General features: G+C 39.2%; 1 protein-coding gene across 1 annotated transcript in view; it reads left to right on the top strand.

Moving 5' to 3' along the window:
• Positions 1-454: 454 nt before the first annotated feature.
• UGGT1 (UDP-glucose glycoprotein glucosyltransferase 1) overlaps positions 455-21,724 on the top strand; it is a 46,742-nt gene continuing 25,472 nt past the window's right edge. The window contains exons 1-17 of the mRNA XM_059822976.1: positions 455-581; positions 3,425-3,599; positions 4,985-5,067; positions 5,623-5,753; positions 6,612-6,724; positions 7,885-8,059; positions 9,361-9,457; positions 11,124-11,202; positions 11,396-11,496; positions 12,338-12,437; positions 13,578-13,638; positions 16,745-16,836; positions 17,503-17,653; positions 17,926-18,045; positions 19,185-19,270; positions 19,723-19,858; positions 20,785-20,916. Of these exons, the coding sequence (XP_059678959.1) occupies positions 455-581; positions 3,425-3,599; positions 4,985-5,067; positions 5,623-5,753; positions 6,612-6,724; positions 7,885-8,059; positions 9,361-9,457; positions 11,124-11,202; positions 11,396-11,496; positions 12,338-12,437; positions 13,578-13,638; positions 16,745-16,836; positions 17,503-17,653; positions 17,926-18,045; positions 19,185-19,270; positions 19,723-19,858; positions 20,785-20,916 (1,959 nt within the window). The remainder of the gene's footprint in view (positions 582-3,424; positions 3,600-4,984; positions 5,068-5,622; positions 5,754-6,611; positions 6,725-7,884; positions 8,060-9,360; positions 9,458-11,123; positions 11,203-11,395; positions 11,497-12,337; positions 12,438-13,577; positions 13,639-16,744; positions 16,837-17,502; positions 17,654-17,925; positions 18,046-19,184; positions 19,271-19,722; positions 19,859-20,784; positions 20,917-21,724) is intronic.

Below are 21,724 nucleotides of genomic sequence, written 5' to 3' on the forward strand. Positions count from 1 at the left end.
TGTTCGGAGCCACCGGCTCCGGCGAGCACAGCTGAAGAACCGCGGCGGCTCCGGCCGGGCCCCGCTCGCCGCCGGGCTTGGGCGGTGACGGGCAGCTCGCCCGAAACGCGCCCGCGCCCCGCCTGCCGCCTTACCGGGGCTGCAGCTCCGCGGACGCGCGGGACGCCGGTAACGCCACCCGCGCCCTCGCCGCAGCGCGGCGGGACGCGGCCACCCGGCCCCCGCTCCGGGCTGCGGCGGGCTCCGGGCTGCGCAGCGCCAGGCGCCGGCGGCCACGGGCGGCGCCGGGAACGGGCCCCTGAGGGGAAGGCGAGGTGTCCCGCCCCGCACGGCCCTCCCGCCCGCCGGCTGAGCCCCGCGCCGAGCGGCGGGAGGAGAGAGCGGAGCCGGCCGCCACCAAGATCCCCCAAGATGGCGGCCAGGCGACACTCTGGCGCTGCCCCCCTATAACTCTATGGCGGCGCGGCCCCTCTCGCCCGGCAGCGGAAGCGCCCTGCCCGGAAGCGGCGGGACCGGCACGAGCCGGAAGGGAGCGTGGCGGCCGCTGGCAGGTGCGGTTACCACGGCGACCCGCGCGCGGGGCAGGGGAGGGGAGGGGGCGCGCGCGCGGCGGCGCCTGAGGCGGCTGTGCGCGCGGCGGGGCGGCCCCGGCCCCTGAGGGACGCGGGGAGCCGCCGGCGGGCCCGGGGCCGCCTCCCTCAGGGCGCCTCCGCCGTGCGGGGGAGGGCGGGAGCGGCCGCGGGGCTCGGCGGGGCGCGTTGGGTGGAAGCGGGCGGGCACCGCTGCGCCGCCGCCCCTCAGCCCTGGGGAGAGGCTCGTCGCTGCGGGGACGGCACCGCTGCGGCGCGTCGCAGCCCGGCGGAGCACGGTGCGGTGGTGGCGGGGCCCCTCGAACGGCGTGCGGCCTCTGCGCGCCGCTGCTGTCGGTCGGCGGCCGCGCGAGCGGGGAGTGGCGCGAGAGCTTCAGAGGCCGCCCTCGGGGGTTAAGCGCCCTTCGCCGTTAGCGAACGGACATCCCCGAGTTCAAATCACTTTTTTTTGGAGCGATCAGCGTTGTTTGCGGTGCCGCTATTCAGGTGGCGTGCCTTGCGTCGAAGCGTAGCGCGACGGCAGGGTCCTTATGAAAGCACGCTGGATGCTGACTAGTAGCTCGAACAGACTAGTTCTAGTCAAAGCTCTTCAAGCCTGTGGTTTAGGAGCGATCGGTTAAACGCCATGTTTTAGTTTCAGTATCTATAGCACGACAGCATGATACCTGCGCTGTAAAAGACGTGCTTACAGAAGCAATCTGGGAGTTATCAGTGATCTTTCACTGTTCGCAGTACTCGGTTCATCAGCTAACATACTTCAGCGTTGTGGCCTTGACGCTGGGCGTTGGCATCTTTGGCCAAGCAGCAGGTCTTTTTTCTTTTGCCCTTCCTTGAAGGGGCGCGTTTTACCCGCCCGCTACCAGACAGACTTCACAGTAGGCGGCAGAGGTCAGTGCTCTCACGGGTCTGTCAGGACCCGTGGCTATGGGATCATTTATTCCTTTCTCTAAGGCACGATGTGCAAGTTTCCAGAAGTCAACTGTATTTTAAACTGACTAATTGGGGTAAAAATAAAGAAGAAAAATATTTACAAAACAAACGAGGCTTGAAAAATCCGATTTACAATGTAATTCAGATTGGTTTTTGCGTTGTTACCTCGCACAGAACACAGGCAGATCTCCTCATTTATGTTCATTCCTGTGCCTCTTACCTCTTCTGTTCTCCATGGTGTATTCTTATTTTTCCTTGAGATCTTTGTTTTATGGCTGTTACTATTCAGGGAGTAGCTATTTCTAACGTGCAGGTTGTCAGTTGGCTAAACTGGTGTTGGGTGACAGGTGTCCATCCCCACCCATTTCATATAGAAAAAGGCTTTTATTACAGTCTCTCACAGAATGGGAAAACAGGCATGAGAGAGTAGCATGGGAGTTTTAATCATAAGAATGCAGTACAGTACATTAATTTCCATGTTCCAAACTACTGTGTGTGACTTGCAGTGAATAAGAAGGACCCAATCCTGGGAGGAACGGCAAACCTTGTTTTTTTTTGTTGCGCTTGGTGGAAGCCAAGGTTTCACTCCACAAATATTGACCGAGCTTCCTCCTCTGCACACAGCGAGTGGTAGCTGTAACTGTTCCATGTCATGCAATGCCATCTGTCTGCTTCCCAGGTGCAGCGTGAAACAAATGTCATGTGCAGCTGAGCCAGTTGCTCTTCATGTATTATAGCAGGGCGTTTCTGGTTTTATTCTGAAAGAAAGGGCGTTGAGATACAGAAAGAGCAACGGGTGAGTGATTGCTGGTGAACTTCTAGTTGTAGTAGTGTAAATTTTTAAAGGGAGTAGGATGAGGTGGTTTTTTCTATATATATACACAGGTGGAGGTATAGCTACAGATACATAACACATATGTAAGGACTATTTTTTACATCAAGATCATCATGAACAAGAGACACGAGTTAGATCCTGACAGGTTGTTGGGTGTGATATACCTAGAATTTGAGTGGGCTGTTTTTCCAGTTGGGGGGCAAATGGAAAACGAGTTATCCAGAAAAATAAGGAGTAAGAAGTGAGAGAGTGCCTGAGTGTATATTATACCCTAGACAGAGAGGTGGGAAAAAAGCTTGAATTTTTGGAGGCTGTAATGGAAAGCTAACAGGAGAATTCAAGTCTTCCATAAGCTTAAGAGCCGTGGGCAAGGAAATTCCACTCAGCTGCGTTACGGTGAATAGGTCAGAGAATATATACGCATGAAAGTACGCGTGAAGGACAATAAAGAAATGGCTTTTTTTTTTTTTTTCTTTCCTGGCTCATATCTTGCAGTAAGTTGTATCATTTGAGTCTGTCTTCATTATTTCATTCATTTTTTCAGCTTCTAAAGTTGGTGGTACTTAGCGCATCCAGGAAATGCTTGTTTCTTCATTCCCCGGAGAAGTTCACCATACCCAGCAGAACCTAAAGGGCTGACTAGGGAACCTTAACCTTGCCTGGCTCTTCTGACATTGGTTAGTACATCAGCTGATGTATCTGTGCAAATACAAAATGTGACTGTACCTCCCATAAAATGGTGGGTTGGTTTTCCACCTAATTTGAAATATGCGGTTTGTAATACCTCTTCTTAAAGCAAGCAGTACATGATCTGGGTATCCCAGAACAGAAGCAAGTTTATTTGAAAGCATAAATGTAGAGGAAGCTGGAACTGGTTTAGGTTTAATTGCAGCTCAGGAGTCAGAACATAAAACCCTTGTCTCTTTTCCTGTTTTCATAGCATTTTTGATTTTGTAAGCCCAGGTGAGACTGTGATTATCTCACTGATGCATTGCATTAAATGGGCCAATGAAACTTAAAATATGCCTTAATATATTTGGGTATGTGAGATTCTGTATTTATAAAAGAGACCATGCAAAACTAACTTTTTCTTCATCTTTTTTAGGCTTCTTCTATAAAATGGGAATACTTATTGCCGTTCTTGGAATCTGGTTCAGCTCTTCACTTGTAAATGGAGATTCTAAGGCTGTGACAACATCTCTAACTGCAAAGTGGTCTTCAACTCCTTTATTACTTGAAATGAGGTAAGCGCATTGTGGTTTTTCATTGACAAATCAGAATACGTGTAGAGGATAAAGTAATGTGTTCTCTTTCCCATTTGTTTTGTGGTGCTTTGGATTCTGTGTTGTGGTGCTTTGGATTCTGGTCCTTACTAACTCACTGGCAGGAATAACACTTAGTTCAACACGATCATTGCTGTGCTTGGGGAGATAGGATGAATATTTTAAAGGACATAGTAGTTTTGTATGATTAATTCTTTCACTGTGCATTAGAACAAACATTAATAAGAATGAATAATTACATAGTAATTATTTTTTGCCTTGTGAAGTTTTACTCAAAGCACTAGATAGAAAGGTTTAGCGTGGTCTTCTAAGATTCCATAGTAAAACATTTTTGACTTCAATGACGAGCGTAGGTTTTGATACATATCTGTTGCTCACGTATGTTTAGCTCAGTTAAGCTTGAGTTTAACTTTGTTCATGTGAGTTGTTGTTAATGCCAGGATTTAAGTACCCTGACAATGCAAGACACTTGCTGGGGAAAAGATCACCCAGACTGTGAAATAGTAAGCAAATTACCAAAATCAAAATAATGTGCCAAAGGCTTGCTATATAACCTAACCATTATACTCAAAAGACTTTGGGTAAGTAGCATTGCTCATCTGGGGTGAACTGCAGAATGATACAGCACTGCAGTGTAAAATCATTCCCGCTGTTCAATTTACTTCGCCCACCACTGCAATTCCTTACCCAACTGTTCAAGAAGTACTTAACACCTTAGGTCGGAACACGTTGAAATGAACACACAAGCTATTGCGGCAGCCAGGGGGCTCCAAATCTTGTGTTGTAGCACCCTTCAGCATGTGAAGCATGTTTAGACATGATAAAGTATTTGTTGTTTAGAGAATTATCTTACTGTCTAACTGTCTAACTTACCTAATCATGTGCTTAATATATGATGAATTACAACATCATCATTTGAAGTTGTGACTTTTTCTTTTACTCATTTAAAAACAAAGAAACCCACCAAAGCGAGTAGTTCCATCAAACTACAGTTTGCTACAGCAAAGTAAAGAAAAATGTATGTTTCTCATAAAAGATAGCTAGCTAAGAAATGCATTAGGGACGAGAGCTCCCAGGATGTACGCTGCTGTCAGTGGTCTTTGAGACATTAATGGGTGCTTCACAAGCTTCTTTCATGTACTATGGGTTTATCCTGGCCTGCAACTATTATTTGTTTGGGTTGGTTTCTTTTTTAGCTTTCCTAGTCTGCTTTTTCTAGTAACATGGTTTTCTGATATAGGTAAACATACGGTAGGAGCTAACTTTCTGTAAAGCTTTACAAAGTATTAGAATTCTAACTTGAGAGAAAGTTCATAGATGTAGCTAACTCTTCTCTTCTTACTCAGTGAATTTTTATCAGAAGAAGGTCAAGAAAAATTCTGGAATTTTGTGGAAGCCAGTCAAAATATTAAGACATCTGAACATGATCGTAAGTTTTCATAATCTTTTTCTTGATGACGACTGATAGTTGACATGGTTGAAAAATAAACTAAAATGTTCTGTCTTCCATTTTGTTAGCATTGTACAAGTCAAATGAGGACTGATTTCAGTAATGTTTTTACTGTGAATTGCTCAAGGCTTTTGGATATCTGCTTGACAAAAGCTGGAGTGGATGAGTCTGAAACATGTTTTGCTTGCCAGATTCTGTTTCAACATGAAGTACAGAATATTATAAATGCTTTTTCTCTGTTTTACTATTTCTCGACTGAAATTAAAAGGGAGCTTTTAACTGCTTCCCTCCTCCCCAAGCCTACGTCTGCATCCTCAGGAATGTATGTAAGTGTACTCTCACAGATCTCTGTTGAAGTTCACTCTCATCCATCTGTAGAACTGGCTGTAATGAAAATTGAGGAGGAACGGTCCTGTGCATATTTACAATTAATGTCATGGGCTTCTGCTGGTATAAATCACAATTAAGATGAAAGGCCCCTCTTCAATGAGAATATGGTATAGAAAGATAACTGCTTTTACTTTGACTTTGCAGGTAGCGATTATTCTTCTTACCATGAAATGCTGAAAGTAGCCTGCCAGAGTCTGTCACCTTTGCAGCAGAATTTGCTGAAATTCTCCTTGTCTTTACGCTCTTATTCTGCAACAGTCCAAGCTTTTCAACAGGTTGGTACAGCACAGGGGAACTCCTCAAATGATTTGCAGAGCATTAGCTAAGGCTCAGGAAGGAGCGAGCTGCGTAAGGAGACATTTGAGAATATCAAAGATCTTGAACTGATTAAGTGCCTCATACATCTGAGCTGAAGAGCATATGTATATTCTGATTTCATTGGGTGCCAAATTTGAGTCCATCTGTCTAGCATAAAGAATTGGGATTTCGAAATGTCTGCATATCTTTAATGCCTGCTGCACTAATAAATGTGTAAAGATTTTTATGAGGAAAATCCCTATGGCTCTGTTGGTACTTGTGATGCTGCTGCTGTTCCCATTATTCAGTTGTACTTACTTGAAGATGGTAATCCATGAATATATAGCTCTGATTCGAACCCATAAATGGAAGTGTGTTGTACTCTCTGTTCTCTTTCAAACATGGGGTATCATATAGTTCATTGCAAATTGTCTTGCATTTTAATGTGCTTTATCTAAGTAATACTAGGAGACATCTTCCTTTTTCATCTGGAATACTCTTATCGTTTGACATTTAACAAATACAGAGGTTTCTGATGTGTAATGTGGAAAAAAAAACCCAACCAAAAACCCCGCAATTGCAAGCCTCGCTTTTTGTACCTGGAACTAATATTAGTTAATAGTAACAGACTGGAAAACTATTTATAATAAGTTAAGACTTAATTATCAATTTTGCATTTTTTACCTTGCATTTAAATTATGTAATAAACAGGGAAGAAGTACTAGTTTAGAATTTAGGAAATTGAAGAGAAATTGTTACAGAGCTACGCTGTTAACATTTTCACTCGTTCTAAGGGCAAACATTCAACCTACTTTATTACAAATATTTTAATACAGATAGCAGCAGATGAACCTCCGCCAAAGGGCTGTACCCTATTTTTTGCTGTGCATGGGGAGAAGACGTGTGAATTTGACTCTCTTGGAAACCTTTTACAGGCAGCTTCAGAAAGGTATTTGCTTAATTTCCTATCATTGGCTTAGCTTTTAAAATTTAACCTAGTTAGACTTACTGCTGTAAAGAGATTGTAATAAACCAGTAGCTTCTACATTCTTCAGTGTTGATCTATATTGTCTGTTCCTTGCATAGAGTGGCAGTCTCTTATTTCTTACTAATCCAGTTTGGAATGATTGTTTTCTTAACTCTTGCTCTTTGATATCCTGCTAGGAGAAGGAATTCTTTTAAAGTGCATGGGAAAAGTTGGAAACAGTTTGTTGAAGGACAGTAGGAATTCTCAGGAATATGTGAAGCCTTTAGTATGTAGAGAGAATAGAAAGAGTTGGGCTGCATATTAAGGTGATAGTTAATATAACAGAGATCATTTAATGAATGGCTTGAAGCATCTTTAATATTTTTTTCCCTATGTAATTTTCTCAGCATTAACAAAGAAAACTATTACCACACAACATATTTAAAATTCACATTTCTTTACAAGAACAGAACTTGATTGTAACTTTTAGTAACAAAAGAAACTATAAAATATGATACTCTTTATTAAAAAAAAACACATTTCAGTTTGTCTTCACAGCAATCTTGATAGTTTTGGGTTTTGTAAGCATGAAGGGTTTTTTTGTCAATGTGCAGACATACGGCATCTATAGCTCACATGCTATTCTTCTGATTCCCTGGGAATATTTTAAATATTTCATTGTATTTTAGACAAAATTTAAAAACAGAAGTTGAAAACAGTCTTCTCATGCACTTTCTTGTTTGTATACTAAGCCAAGGACAGGGTCCTCTTGAATTTGAGTTACTGGAACATTTGCTCTATTAGCCTTTTATTTTTTAAAACAGAATTTATGAATCACCACTGGGGGGAAAAAAAGTTAATTGAAAATTTAAGAGGAGTGGTTAATTTTTAAAATAAGGATCATATTAGATTCAAAATAGCACCTAGCTACTTGTTTCATTTTCATATGTCCATTTTTAACAAAGCTTTATCAACATGCATCAAGTGCTGCCGACCTTGATAATATGTGGGAATAGCTTGATGTAAGTATTCAGTGAAGACAGGTACCTTGACTAAACATGAAAAAAAGAAATTTTGCATTTTGCATTGAGTGAGGAAATGCTATGAATCACAGTGTGATAATCGTCAATGTTTACTCTTAGGCCAAAGCCATTTTTGTTCAAAGGAGACCACAGATACCCAGTGTCAAACCCCGAAAGTCCTGTTGTCATACTTTACGCTGAGATTGGCTCAGAGGAGTTCTACAGATACCATAAGAGGCTTGTTTTAAAGGCTGAGGCAGGAGAAATCACTTATGTCCTCAGACACTATATTGCTGTAAGTATATCTGTGCACTGCAACAAAGGTATTTGACATGGAAAGAGTAACTGGCCTGGGTTTTAAGAAAGAAAAATGGCCTGAGTTTGTTCCCTTTAAATTTACATTTGCATAATGTGTTGCTGCTTGATATTTATTTGGAATACTCAAAGTTTATTTTTTATTTCATGTAGCTGAGGAATTCAGAATATTTAAAATCTCACAATTGTTTAAGTAAGAGGATCATTTGATTTTAAAAATGGAGTGTTAAACTCCAGATAAATTACGGTGTTTAATCTAAAAAAAATGTTGCTCTATCTACATTAGATTATAGGAAATAGATAGTCAGATCTTTCCTGGTCAGGCCACTTAGTTACTTGATATGAAAAGCAGGGATTAACCTTAAGGTACCATTTTCAAATGAAAGGCATTCTTTCTGTAGCAATTTTATTACAGAACAACTTACCAGTCCTAGTGCAATTTATTCTGGTTTCTGACTCCCTCCCCTAAATGGCCCATAACCAGTGGATTAGTGTTTAACTTTACATTTCAAAAGCTCTGAGAAATTTGACTTTTTTCCTGAATACTGCTTAATGTTGCTAAAACCTGCAGTGTAGCAGGTAGTCACCAGACTTGAGTGCAAAAAAAGCATCAGCTGGTTCACTTCTAGTGACATTTGCACTACATTCCATATACCACTTTCCTTTTAAAAAGTAATTTGTTTATCAGTGTCGGGAGGAGTACTTACACTGAAAATTAAGTGTATTACACCATAGATCTTGATACTGTTCTGTGACTCCTGTATACTTCAAAATACTTTTAACAAGTGATCATGTTTGTTTCCCATTAAAGTCAGAACTAATTATGAGTCTCTCTGGAGTCACTGATTTATCTATTTTTTGTAATTCTCCGTTATAACTCTTCAGTGAATGTTTCATTTTTGAGCATCACAGTTGAAGTTCCTTTCCCTCCTCTATCTGATTTGATGACACGAGTCTATCCTGGTCTACTTGGCTTACATGCTGAATCCTAAAAACATTGTTTTGTGTTCCTTTTTGCTTGATCGTTTTCAGTGGTTTTTTGGTTCATAGAGTGTCTTTGCTCTCTGAACTTCAAAAAGTTTTGTTGAAACACAATAGGAAATATAATTACTACAGCACATTACTGCAGAATCACTCACTGTATTTGTTTCTCACTTACGCATTACCAGTTATGCCTGAAATGTGTACCAGCTTGAGATTTCTTAGCTTTGGGAAATGGCAGCTTTTAATTTGTACATCAAAACAGAGCGGCAATATCGTACTGTTTGCTTTTCCTTACAGAATCCTAGTAAAGAAAAAGTCTACCTCTCTGGCTATGGTGTGGAACTGGCTATTAAAAGTACAGAATACAAGGCCAAGGATGATACGCAGGTGAAAGGTGAATTATTATTTTAACTATTTTAATGTGACCATTCTTTTGATATGAATGACTGTCTGAATTGCAGATAATCTTCTTTCTTCAGCTCTGAAATCCCTTCTCTTCGCGTCTCTTTGGGGATTATGTTCTTTATGAAGCCTGTCTTTGCCATGGCACTGGTCTTCAGTCTTTGTGAAGTGCTGGGCACAATGGAGTCATGACTCTGGACTAGATCTTTGTAATGGCACTACTAATGTAACTAATTTTTTACCAGACAAACAGATTCTCTGCAGATGTAAAGCAATTCCTCTGCCTTAATTTGCCTTAGCTTATCCATCCTCAGAGCAGAATGTGTTTCCTGTTCTTGTTTTTAGGGAAAACAGAACTTAGAATTCTGCATGGTTTTTTGCTTTTGCTGCTTTCTTTAGAGCTCTGTTTTGCAAACTCTTGTGCACCTGCCAAAACTATTTTGTTAGGGTAATCTCTGTGTGTGTGTCTGTACTTTTTATTTAGACGTTCACACACGCATATATAACCCCAGAATTTTCTGGTTTTATCTTGGAGTTAAGAATTTTTTTTCTTTTTTTAGTTCGAGGTAACAGTTGTGGAGAATTGGGTTCTTCAGGATTCTGCAGTTTTATCAGCTAGATACAGATCTAAACTCTGACTCAGAATATTTTGCCACCATCTAGAGTATAGACACATAAAGCCTTTGGTCTTTATTTGTAAAAGTATTTAATATTTTAAGAGAAACTAATATACTAGAGGAGGTGATCCAACTTAAGATTTTTATTATTGTGTGAGAATTTCCATTAATTTGTCATCAAAAAGTCATGCAAAAGCCCTGGTATTTTTTGTAGAATAGGACATTGGAGGCCTTTGTCTCTTCAGGGGCGTGTGTGTTTGTGGGGAAGTAATTCTGGGGAAGATCTGTTATTTGTAAACTTGTGAAGTTTTATACCAATATTGATGCAGTAATCTAAAATGTTTTACAAAATGGACAAACTGTACTTGCATTGCTAGGAGCTGCAAAAAGCTCATAGTAAGCTGCACATTAGAGGGATGTGGTTCTCATCCAGCTCCTGTCTGATTCTGGGAAAGTTCTGACTGTGCAGTCTTTTATTCATGCCTGTGCTGTTTTGGCTTGTCCAGAAGCAAACACTCATCTAAAAGGTCAGGACCTTTAGACAGACTTGAGCATAAAACATCTAGATTGGAGCTGGTTTGTGCCCAGCTAGTTAGGAGATCATGTGAGTCTTTTGCACAGATTTCTTTTTTTATGTTTAAGCCCAGAACTGGACTTCACTTGGATACTATTTTTTATCATGTATTTTGGGGCTAAAAATCAGGGTTGTGTTAACAACTGAAGTTTAACACTCTACAAAGCTGGCATGTCCTGAAAGCTCCTAGGTCCTAGTGAATTCCTCTGAAATGCCTAGGTCTCTGAGATTTCCACTCATCTTAAGCTTTTCCTACTCAGTAATCCAACTTGGTTTTATTTCAGCTGCTACTGTGTTCATTTGTAAAGGCAGGATCTCTTGGATACAGGTTTAAAAGTAAACCTGAAACTTGCCCTTTCTTTCTTCTTTTCGGTTACTGCAATGCAGTTTTGTTAAACTAATCAAAATGAGTGTGAGAACTGTTTCTGAATGGCTTGGAAATAGTGGTGTTCTCTGTATGTTTACAGGCACAGATGTGAATGCTACAGTAATAGATGAAAATGACCCTATTGATGAAGTGCAAGGATTTCTGTTTGGAAGACTAAGGTAAAACTCAGTTGTAAGTTGTTGGTCTTTGTCATATCAAAAAAACTTAATGCAGAGATGATGATCTTTTGCTTTGTTATTATTTTTTAAATGTCTGAGTTATCCATATGTGTTAGCAGCATACTTCTTTGAATTAGCAGCAGACTTGCTTATAGGAAACCACAGTTGTTGTTTTACCCTTACACCCTTTTAGGCAGTTGTATCCTGACTTGACAGAAGAGCTGAAAGAGCTTAGAAAACACCTTGTGGAAAGTACCAATGAAATGGCACCTTTGAAAGTATGGCAGTTACAAGGTAATCTGTATGAAGACTTTCAGTAGTGTACTGCAAAGAATTAATGTAAACATAACTTCTTGTGTTCTACGCAAGTGAGGTTGCTAGTGGCTGCGTACAGTTGAGAGAGTTCGACTGGAAATTCCTGCAATGGAAAACACTGGATTTTCTAAAGCGCCTTTGTAGAGTCCTGTTGAAATAGCTTTTAGAAAGATTGTTCCACAGGACTTCTGAAATGGGGTTTGCTTTCTATATTGTGAAGTACCGTAAGCCGCTTGCTCTTAAACTGACTACTTGCATGACCTGCTAGATGCAGAAAAGCAAAGGAAATGTGACGTTTCTTTCCACGGTCACATTCTTGTTGTGGAAAGCTGAGATTTCTCAAGACCAAAGGAAAACTGTATTTCAAAAGCATCTGGCCTGTTTCCCTGGAAATCATCTGTAGAGGCCTGTGGAAAGGCTTTTCATGCCCCGAAAAAAAGAGTAATTTGAAATGCTGAACATTTGTTGTAGCTACAGAGAATCTACCTATATCCAACAGCTACCTGTTGGATTTTTCTAGCTTGTGAAAAAGGTACCCAGACCCGTTCTGAAGGGCAGATCCTCCCACCTCAGCCAAAAAACCAGGGCAACCTGTAGACAGGATACATTGGTTCACTTTGGAAGGGTTACTTACTTCAGGGCAACAAACGGAAGTTGAATATAAGGAAGAAGATTAAAAAAGAAGTCTCTAAAGGCGCAGACAGAAAATGACTTTTCGTGGGTAACAAATAATCAAAAAATTTGAAAGCTAAAGTTAAGATGACTCTGCATTGGCTTGTTTTCAGTTTAGAGTTCTTGACTTCTATTGTTTCACTTCTAGATTTAAGTTTTCAAACTGCTGCTCGCATTTTGACTGCTCCCCCTGTGGATGCTTTGATGGTCATGAAAGATCTCAGTCAGAACTTTCCTACAAAGGCCAGGTAACTTGAATTATGAGTTCTAGGAAGTTTTCTTACGATCTTTTTCCTGAGTAGAACCTGAGACAGGCAGCATTGGTTGGGTTAATGTCCGAGCTTCCATTTAGCTGGAAGCAAATATTGGGGAATGTTTATGCAGAGAAGTTCTTCAGCCTGTGGTTACAAGGAGGATCTTACAGTGTTTTTCTTGGATGGCAGTTGATGTGGAAACTGGTGGAAAATTGATGGAAAGTTGATGGACTGGTGGAAAATTTGGCAGAATTACCCATGCTATTTTGTTGTGAAATGCTTCTGAACCTTTTGCATCAAGTCCTGAAGAATTTATTAGACAGGTATTCTGTTTGGTGGCTTTATCTATTCACTGGATCCCACTCTTTTTCTGGGATCCACTTTGCCAAACAGCCCAGTCAATCTCATGTCAAGAGGCTGATGTGCAATTCCACTGTTTGTTGCACTTTGTCAATGACTGTCTTGAGGATATTTAAATTAATTTCAAGAAATTCAGTCATAATCTGGCCTGCCCAACCAGTCTAGAAATATATTTCTTTTGATAAATTCCATGACCTGGGTTGTGAAGATGGTATTATGGAGGCTTCTTTTTTTTGAGTAGGTGGAGACATACCTGAGAGTAAAAAGAATTCTGGTCTTATTTCCCACTAACTGATGTTAAGATTGTGCTATTTATAGCTTCCTACGGTAGGCATTGCACTCTCATGTCATTTTTAGTCAGATCTGTGAGCTGTACTTGCCCATTCTGTGATGATGCAATCACTAGATGCAATGTAAGGAAAGGAATGGGAACCCACAATGAGGAGGGAAATAGCCCCTATTTTCTGCTGCCAGCCTCCACCTCTACTGCAGCTGCCCACTTTTGTTATGGTTAATGTGAAATTAGACAGTGAGGTTTGGCATGTGGTTAACATTTTTATGTTCTGTTGAATTATATAGCATAAGAAAAAATAGTGCATCCTACTGTTTAATAGTACCACAAAGTGCAAGTGCTTCTGATCACAGCTCTTTATACTAGAAGACTAAATATATTCATATAGAAGGTACAAAATTTTAGTAGGATAAGTAGATATCTAATCTATCCATTAGATAAACAGAAAGATGATTTACAGCATGATGTTTTTATTTCTGTAGAGCCATAACAAAAACAGTTGTTTCTTCGGAACTCAGAGCAGAAATTGAAGAGAACCAAAAGGTAATGCTTCCAGAAAGTAACATAGTGCTTTTGCACTTGTGTTTTAATATAAATTCAAGCTTTGAAAATAATGATTCTACTTAAAAGTTTACATTTTGCTCAAAATAATGACCCGGTATTTTCACACACAACTTTGTTCTAGTATGCATCTGGGAAATAAAGAAGTGGTGGATTTTCAAACAAGGATTAGGAACATAATTTAGCTTGTTTGCTCAAATATGAAAATTTTGGTAAGAAATTCATTGAGTGAGATCACTGTGTTGGGGAATGATGATACGGGATTTTGTTCACAGAGCTGCCCCTACAATGGTTGTTCAAAGTAGTCGAGTGTTCTGATAGTTACTTGGCAAGCACTTGTTGATGTATATGAAAGTGACTTTCTGTTTGGTATCTGAACTCAGAATCTGGTAACTGTATTTATTTATCTTTATAAAATTATCTTGAAATACAATGAAAGTACTATGTTGCTAACCCTGGGGGAAAATGTTTATTTACAGAAGACATACAGCATAGGTGTTCTTAGGATTTCCATGCAGACTGTCTTAATCTGATCTACAGGACAGGGCTGTGTCAAAAATGAAGCAGTAGAAATTTTGATGTCTGTGTCACATCAGTCTTTACTTAGTTTCTGAGTTACACATTTGTAGTGATGGCTTCCCAGCTGAAGTTGCATAGAGATGGTTAATATGTTTTGTGTAGGACTGTGCCTGCTGCGTGGCCTTCTTCCAGTCTCTGACCTAGTTCTTATTTGAGTGGTATAGCAGATATATAAAGTTTGAATGTCATAGCACTACTTGTCCTGGGTAATAGTCAAAAAGAGGCTGACTTCAAGTTACTGACTTTAGGTTTTGATTGTATTCTGAACTTCTCAAAAGCAACTAGATACTAAAAGTGCGAGTGTTTTTTAGTGGAAGTTATTAGAGTCAAAATGCAGCTATATTTTTAGATTATTTTAAAATGTCTGAGCTGGATGGATCATAGCTTGTTAGAATGCTGTTGCTTGAAAAGCAAATACATTAAGGATCTTCTTACAGTTTTAAGGATGCAGAAGAAATTTAGTTTTCATTACCCAGTTTGAGATGGTGCTTGGATACCTGAATTCATCAAGTGTTTACAGGGAAGTCACAGAATAAACTCAAAACCTTCTGCCATGACTTAGAATGATTCATACTATGTGGAGGAAGTGGTTCCAATGTTGGTGCTTTGACAGTGAAACTAGTGAAGGAATAAAATTTAATAGCTATCCAAGTAAGTCTACATGTGCTTTGAAACAGAATCATAAAAAAACCCCTGGGTTGTAAGGGACCTCTGGAGGTCATTGAGTAGGCTCTGGTGTCTGCAGAAAAATGTTACAGCTGCTCCGTTGTGTACTTGGCATTAGCAAAGCACTGAAAAAAACAATAGCCACTTGGGAATTTTGTATAGGCTTTTCTACACAATTTTGTACAATTAAAATACACCTGGTAGTGCAGTCTGGATAGAGTGCAAAATAGAAGTGTAAGATGGTAATAAAACCAAAGCCAAACAACAGCTTTTGCTACATGATCTACGCTGATCTATTCATACATTTCAGTCTCACTTGGTATTAATAGGAAAAAAACAAAGTATGTTAAGTACACAGTTATGTCTTTTTAAAAAATCTAATCAATGATATTTGGCTAGTCTAGTAGTAAACGCAAAGTTACCTGACATCTACTTACAAGTCCCCTGAGAGTCCTGTTCTGAAAGAGAAATCCCTTGTTGTTCAATAGCGATAAAATCAGAAAAGAAGGGATGCGGTTTGACACTGTCGTCTGGTGTGGTTCTGGAAGGGACAAAGTATAGAATGTAAGTGCAAGCTAAAGCTACCTGGTGGCTTTTCTGTTATGTGTTAGATCAGACTGGTCCACAGGTAAACCCATGATTTTGTGGATTTGTCTTTATTCAAAGTATGTCTAGGCTACTAGATCCAGATTTGGCTAGATCTAACCCTGCCCTTTACAGCTCTTCTTTGCATGACTCAGTTTGTGTGGACATTATTTGATAGTGAAGTTCACTGCTATTAGTAAGTTATAGTTTACTACGTAATTATCCACAAAAAGATAAAATTTAACACTGCATGCACTCAGCTCTTTGCTAGGAGCTCTTTTTTTAAAGAAAATATATAAATTCTTCCTGATTAGATGCTGCTTTCCTGTTCTTGGTACTTCACATGGTACTTTGCTATTCTTCTGTTTGCTTTGCTCACATTCTTCATGGTATTAGTGCATTTAAATATACAAAAACTATGTTTCTCCTTCAATGTTCATCGTGCCTCTTAATAGAATTTTGTAATTGGTACTGCAAGACAAAAATGACATTGCTTTCTTCCAATACCTCGTAAGTTTTTAAACTGAATTTTTCATGCTAGAGTTGGGAAATTTGCTTCAGGAGGACTGTGTTTTATTCACCTCTCCTGATTCAGAATTGTTCTCTGTGACAGTGCCTCAATTCAGGGGTGAGTGTCCATCCAAATTGGGTACTGCTTAGAGGTACTTAGAAGAAATTCCAGAATACTGATATGACTTTTTCCATTTGTGTGCTACCTCATTTTGGGGAGATAAGACTACAATGGCAGCTCATCTACTTTTCAATGACGGCACATCCAGTAGGTCAGGATTTAACTGGTATCTTAAACACGGTAGTTAGTTCCACTAGTGAGCACCATGCAATATCCAGCAGTTTGTTCTGCCCAAAACTGCTTGTAAAAGAGCTGAGACAGGTAACTGGATGCTATTTGTCCATCTACTTGGTGGGCTGTCAGCTAAAAAAAAAAAAAAAATTACTTCTCTCAAGCATTTCTAATTATTTAATCTGAGTATATTTAAAAAGTCTACTCAGGGACTTTCCAATGCACTACTGAATCATGCTGAAACAAGTAGAAGTCCCATTTATGTATCTATGCACTAAATAGCTTCGGTTGTTTTTTCCTCTGGTATGGACTTGCACACAAAGTGAGCAAAGATTGTGGCTGAGAAGTAATGTAATGCAATAAGGGAGATAAAATCTGCAAATTTGACACATTAAACTCCCTAGTAATTTTTTTCTGTGCAGGGCATTCTTCTAATGGCCTTCTATTTTCTTTCAGTATTTCAAAGGAACGTTAGGATTACAACCGGGAGATTCTGCCCTGTTCATCAATGGACTACTTATTGATTTAGACACTCAGGACATATTTAGGTAGGAATGTTTTCTTTTTCAGAATAACTGTATCCTGTTTAGGAGCGTGCATCCTGCTTATGCATAGATGATAAAGTAATTTATACAGTTTTGAACCTCTTTCACAAAGTCTGTATCTAGACTAGGTTTAATTGCTAAGTACTGAAAAAAGCAAATCATGGTTCCTTCTCTTATGCAAGTGCATTTCTAACAAAAAAGCCAGTGTGAAAATGAGAACACCCTTGAATATTGGAATGGGAAGTCACCTTTGTACTGTTCGTATGTGCTGTGACTAGCAAGATTTTGGTCTCCAAGACTGTCAACAAACAGATTTTATTCTGAAGATAGTAGACTGATTCTCAAAGGATTAACCACTGTTAAGTTTTCATCTGAAAACCACCCTATATCTTTGTCAAGATTTGTTTCAATAATGCGGAATTGAAATTACCTATGTATATCATGCTTTAGCTGTATTGATTTAATATAGTTTCTCCTAGAAATATAATATAATTGAATAGGTTTATGCTATCTCAAATTTCTTAGAACAGATAGAAATAGGTGCTAAATAAGAAGTAATGCACAGACATGGCAGACTTGTTTATACCTTTCATCTGTTAACCCTTAGGGTAAGAGCAAGTTACTTGCTCTGTCTTTAAAATTCAACAATGTTTTTTCTTTTCCTTCCAGCTTGATTGATGTGCTACGCAATGAAGCCCGTGTTATGGAAGGCCTGCACAGCTTAGGAATTGAGGGTCTTTCCTTGCACAATGTTCTGAAGTTGAACATCCAGCCGTCAGATTCTGACTATGCTGTGGACATCAGAAGTCCTGCTATTTCAGTGCGTATGGTTTTAGATAAACACCTTATTTGCCATTGGGCAGTGCATTCTTAAGCTATCCGGGGAACTTTTGTTCTTATTTCACCATCAGCTCTGAAACTGCAGTGAAACAAAAAAGAAAAGTAAGGTTATAAATATAATTAGCTCTTTTTAAAAAGCTTAACTTTTTATTCATACAGTTCTCAATACAGTGTCTGATTTTAAAATATTTTACAGTCTCAGACTCAAGCAGGAGGACTGTCAATCACTTAAATTCCTTTATTTTTTCTTAGTGGATCAACAATCTTGAAGTTGACAGTCGGTATAATTCCTGGCCTTCCAACGTGCAAGAACTGCTGCGTCCCACATTTCCAGGCGTGATCAGACAAATTAGAAAAAACTTCCATAATTTTGTAAGTAGTAATCTAACTAGAAATGGAATGTGCATTTTTTTCAACAGCAGGGACATCAGCTTTTGCAACTTACCTACGTATATGCTGGGTTCCCTGTCACTTAAATATCTTGAGATAGGATGCTTTTCTAAAAGGTTTTGTTCTACCCATACTAGTAAGTTATGGCTGAGATTCAGAGATTACTGAGCATGATTCTCTGGCATCTCTTAGATGCCACAAATTGCTTCATCAAAGGAAAAAACTATCACCTGACAAGTGAGAATTTGGTGCATTTCAACTTTGTGATAATACCTGAAGTTAGTTAATGAAATCCCTCAAATTTGTGAATTAGTATGTTCTTAACAGGGTTAAGACCAACTTCAGTTATTTCACTTAGAAAGCATTCTTGCACCAAGACTTCAAAAGATGATCAACAGCCCTCAGCTTAATCCTGGGTGTCCTTTCAGTCTCTAGGTAAACTACTTAAAGTTAGATCTAATAAGGAGTTTGTAAATTCTGTATTGTGACTCTTGTCATGTGGCAGAGTGGTCCTATAGAAAAAAGGACTCCTGATTAGTGGCAAAGAGGGGCTTGAACCACCTCAAGCTGTGGGAGCATTAATGTGTTACCTTTTTCTCTGGAGTTCAGTACTTTTAACACTGAAATTACTAAACAAAAAGGCAACACTTGGTATGAATAAAGGGCCTGAAATTCATTCTGAATGGCCCAGTTCTGTCTGGGTTGGGGCTTGCTCTGAGAATGCCTTAGCAGCATCGGCTCTCCAGGAGGTTGAGTAGAGCATTGCTGTGTTCCTCAGCTCTGACAAATGCCTGTCACCCATGCACATCTTAATGGGTGGATTTGTGTAGACACAAAGGCAGAAGCCTAGATGCTAGGGGATAGTGAGGTAAAGATAAAGTACGTAAGGAGTCTGGTCTCTTCTGGTTAAAGGAGTGGTTTAGACAGGGTATTTTCGACAATGGACTAGAAGACTTTAGAAGAAACTATTATTTACTGGGCCTCATCTCCCTGGCAGTGTATAAAATAGGACTGATGATAATTCTGCACTGAGATGTGAATGAAGCTATCTCTGATAATCAAAAACCTGTATCTTGCCTTCTTAAGGGAACAGAAACTTTTCACTTGCAATTTCTACGCAGGTGCTGATAGTAGATCCTACTCACGAGACCACAGCAGAATTACTGAATGTGGCAGAGATGTTCTTTAGTAACCACATCCCACTGAGGTAATCACTATGTTTTAACAGGAATTTTTTTACATCAGTTTTATTTTTGTGACTTCTGCAATTGTAAAAGGGCCCGTAGGATACTGTACAAATGTTAGATATCTTGTAGTTGTGGCTGGGAAGGGCATTTACTAAATACTGTTTCTTATTTAAAATTTTCTGAATATAACTTTTGCTACTAGCAAAACAGAGTTCAATTTCTTTAACAGTCCAAAAGAAACTTAAAAGCAAGTACTTTGGATGAAAGAGAGATGAAAAGCAAGATTATGATGGACTCACCATTAGAGATTATATGTCCTAAGTTTGATTCCTGGCTGCTCTGCTCAAAATCTTACCAGCCTGTTCCAGAAAAAGCCTTTGTCTAAGATGATGATCATAGCTGACAGTTGTATGAAGAGTTGATTATTTATTAGTATAATAGGTTCACGATCTGGGGATTTGTTTGGTTGCAGGATAGGACTAGTCTTTGTGGTAAATGACTCGGAGGATGTTGATGGACTCCAGGATCCTGGTGTTGCCCTCCTTAGGGCATACAATTATGTGGCACAAGAAATGGACAGTAATTATGCTTTCCAAACTGTCATGTCTGTAAGTATTCATTTAGAAGGAAAATTAATGTTTTAATATTTTCCATGTTTGTAAGATTATGTTAATGTGCTAACATGTAGATAATGGAAGAAGTTTTTCTTTGACCCAGTGAGTATTCAGAGTATCTTCACATACTAGTACCATACAATACATATTTCTTTGTGAAGTGCTTCTGACCTAACTTTAACAAGTGAGACTAGATTTAAATGTGACACTTAAGACTTCTGCCGTTTTTTCTGATCTTGGCTCTGCTCATTCCGCCACTGAATTCTAAATTGCCGTATCCCCTCAATATTATAATTTGTTTTGAACAGTTCCTGCTGCATACTTTTGCCACATCAAAGGATAATACAGGTGCTAGTAAATGCATTTTCACTTGTGGTTTGACATCGTTGTACAAATCTACAAGCTGGAGCATACTGTAACATTAAACTGTTGGTGACTTTTAATCTCTTTTTTTTTTGGTATATATTTGTTAATTCAAAATAAAATCTTGTGCCTTCAAGAGGGAAACAGTTACAACAGACCTCACATGTAAATTAGGTATTGTTTATAAGCATGTCTTGAGTTCTGAAGGGAAGGGTAGCTCTTCGATATGTTTACTTGAGCCTTTTTTCCCCTAAGCACCACTTTTCCCCCTCAAATACCTTCTCTAATTAAAGATGCAAGTTATTATTTAAAGAAATACATGATATTTACCTCCTTCCAATCTCACTGGAATGACTATGAGGTAAAGCAAGATAATTATAAGAGCTACAAGTGCTTAGGAGCTGTTACTGCAGCTAATAAATATGAAAATATGTTTTGCAATCTGGCTGTTAATGCCTTATAATTACTGGAATCCAGGTGACAGGTCAATTTACCTTTGCTAAGGACAGAAGCTTTACAGTTGCAGCCATAAACTTGTATTTATATGCCCCTTTCAGATATATAACAAAGTAAAAACAGGAGATCAGCTGAAAGTGGAGCACGTGGTTAGTGTTCTTGAGAAACAGTATCCTTATGTGGAAGTCAGCAGCATTCTGGGAATTGATTCTGCCTATGATCAAAACAGAAAGGTAAGAATTCATGAAATAGAGCTTTTTTCACTTTTTTTGTTTCAACACCATTTTGAAAATATAGTTACATACAATTTCTTCATCCAAGTCTCTTACTAACCAGGTAGCTATTTTGTTATCACATTGGGTGACTTTTAGAAATACTTCAATAAGTATTTATGTTCAGCACAAAGCTTTCTATAATACACATAATACATATACTGTATCGTAATATAGATTTTTAAAAAAAATCTGTATGTGTAGTACCACAACCAAGATAACTTTCTTGTGACTGGTAAGTCATGCTTTCATTCTGCTATGCAGACTTTAGTAGAGGTTAAAATTGTTTGGAAAAAAAAATCAAGGTGATGGAATGGTTCATAAGAAAACCAAGGGGTTTAAAGTCTGGGAGAGATTGGTGTGGGTTTTCTTTATTGGTATTTGAATACTGTCCGACATAAAGTAATGACAATGAATTCAGAATGTCTTTCCTATAGCAAGGCATTCAACAATCTTCCTCATATAATTTCTTAAAGTTACTTTTAGGGTTGATACTTTTCTGTATGGAGAAAACTGGGAGAGCAAATCACTATTGGATCACTCACATGTGAGATGAAGCAGATTTTATTTGGGGTAGTAGGGGGATGGATATGTATTTTTGTTGAATACTCTAAAAGAACGAATGAAAATACTGTCTACAATAGCTCTGTAACACAGACGATACTGCCTACATCTGTAAACATAAGGAATGTAGTCAGGGTTATATAAATAGGGTTGTATGCACACACGCTTTTCATCTTCCGATGTAGGAAAGTGAAGGGAAAAGCAT

The sequence above is a fragment of the Gavia stellata genome, chromosome 11, assembly GCF_030936135.1.
Source record: "Gavia stellata isolate bGavSte3 chromosome 11, bGavSte3.hap2, whole genome shotgun sequence".
In the NCBI taxonomy this organism is placed as follows: Eukaryota; Metazoa; Chordata; class Aves; order Gaviiformes; family Gaviidae; genus Gavia; species Gavia stellata.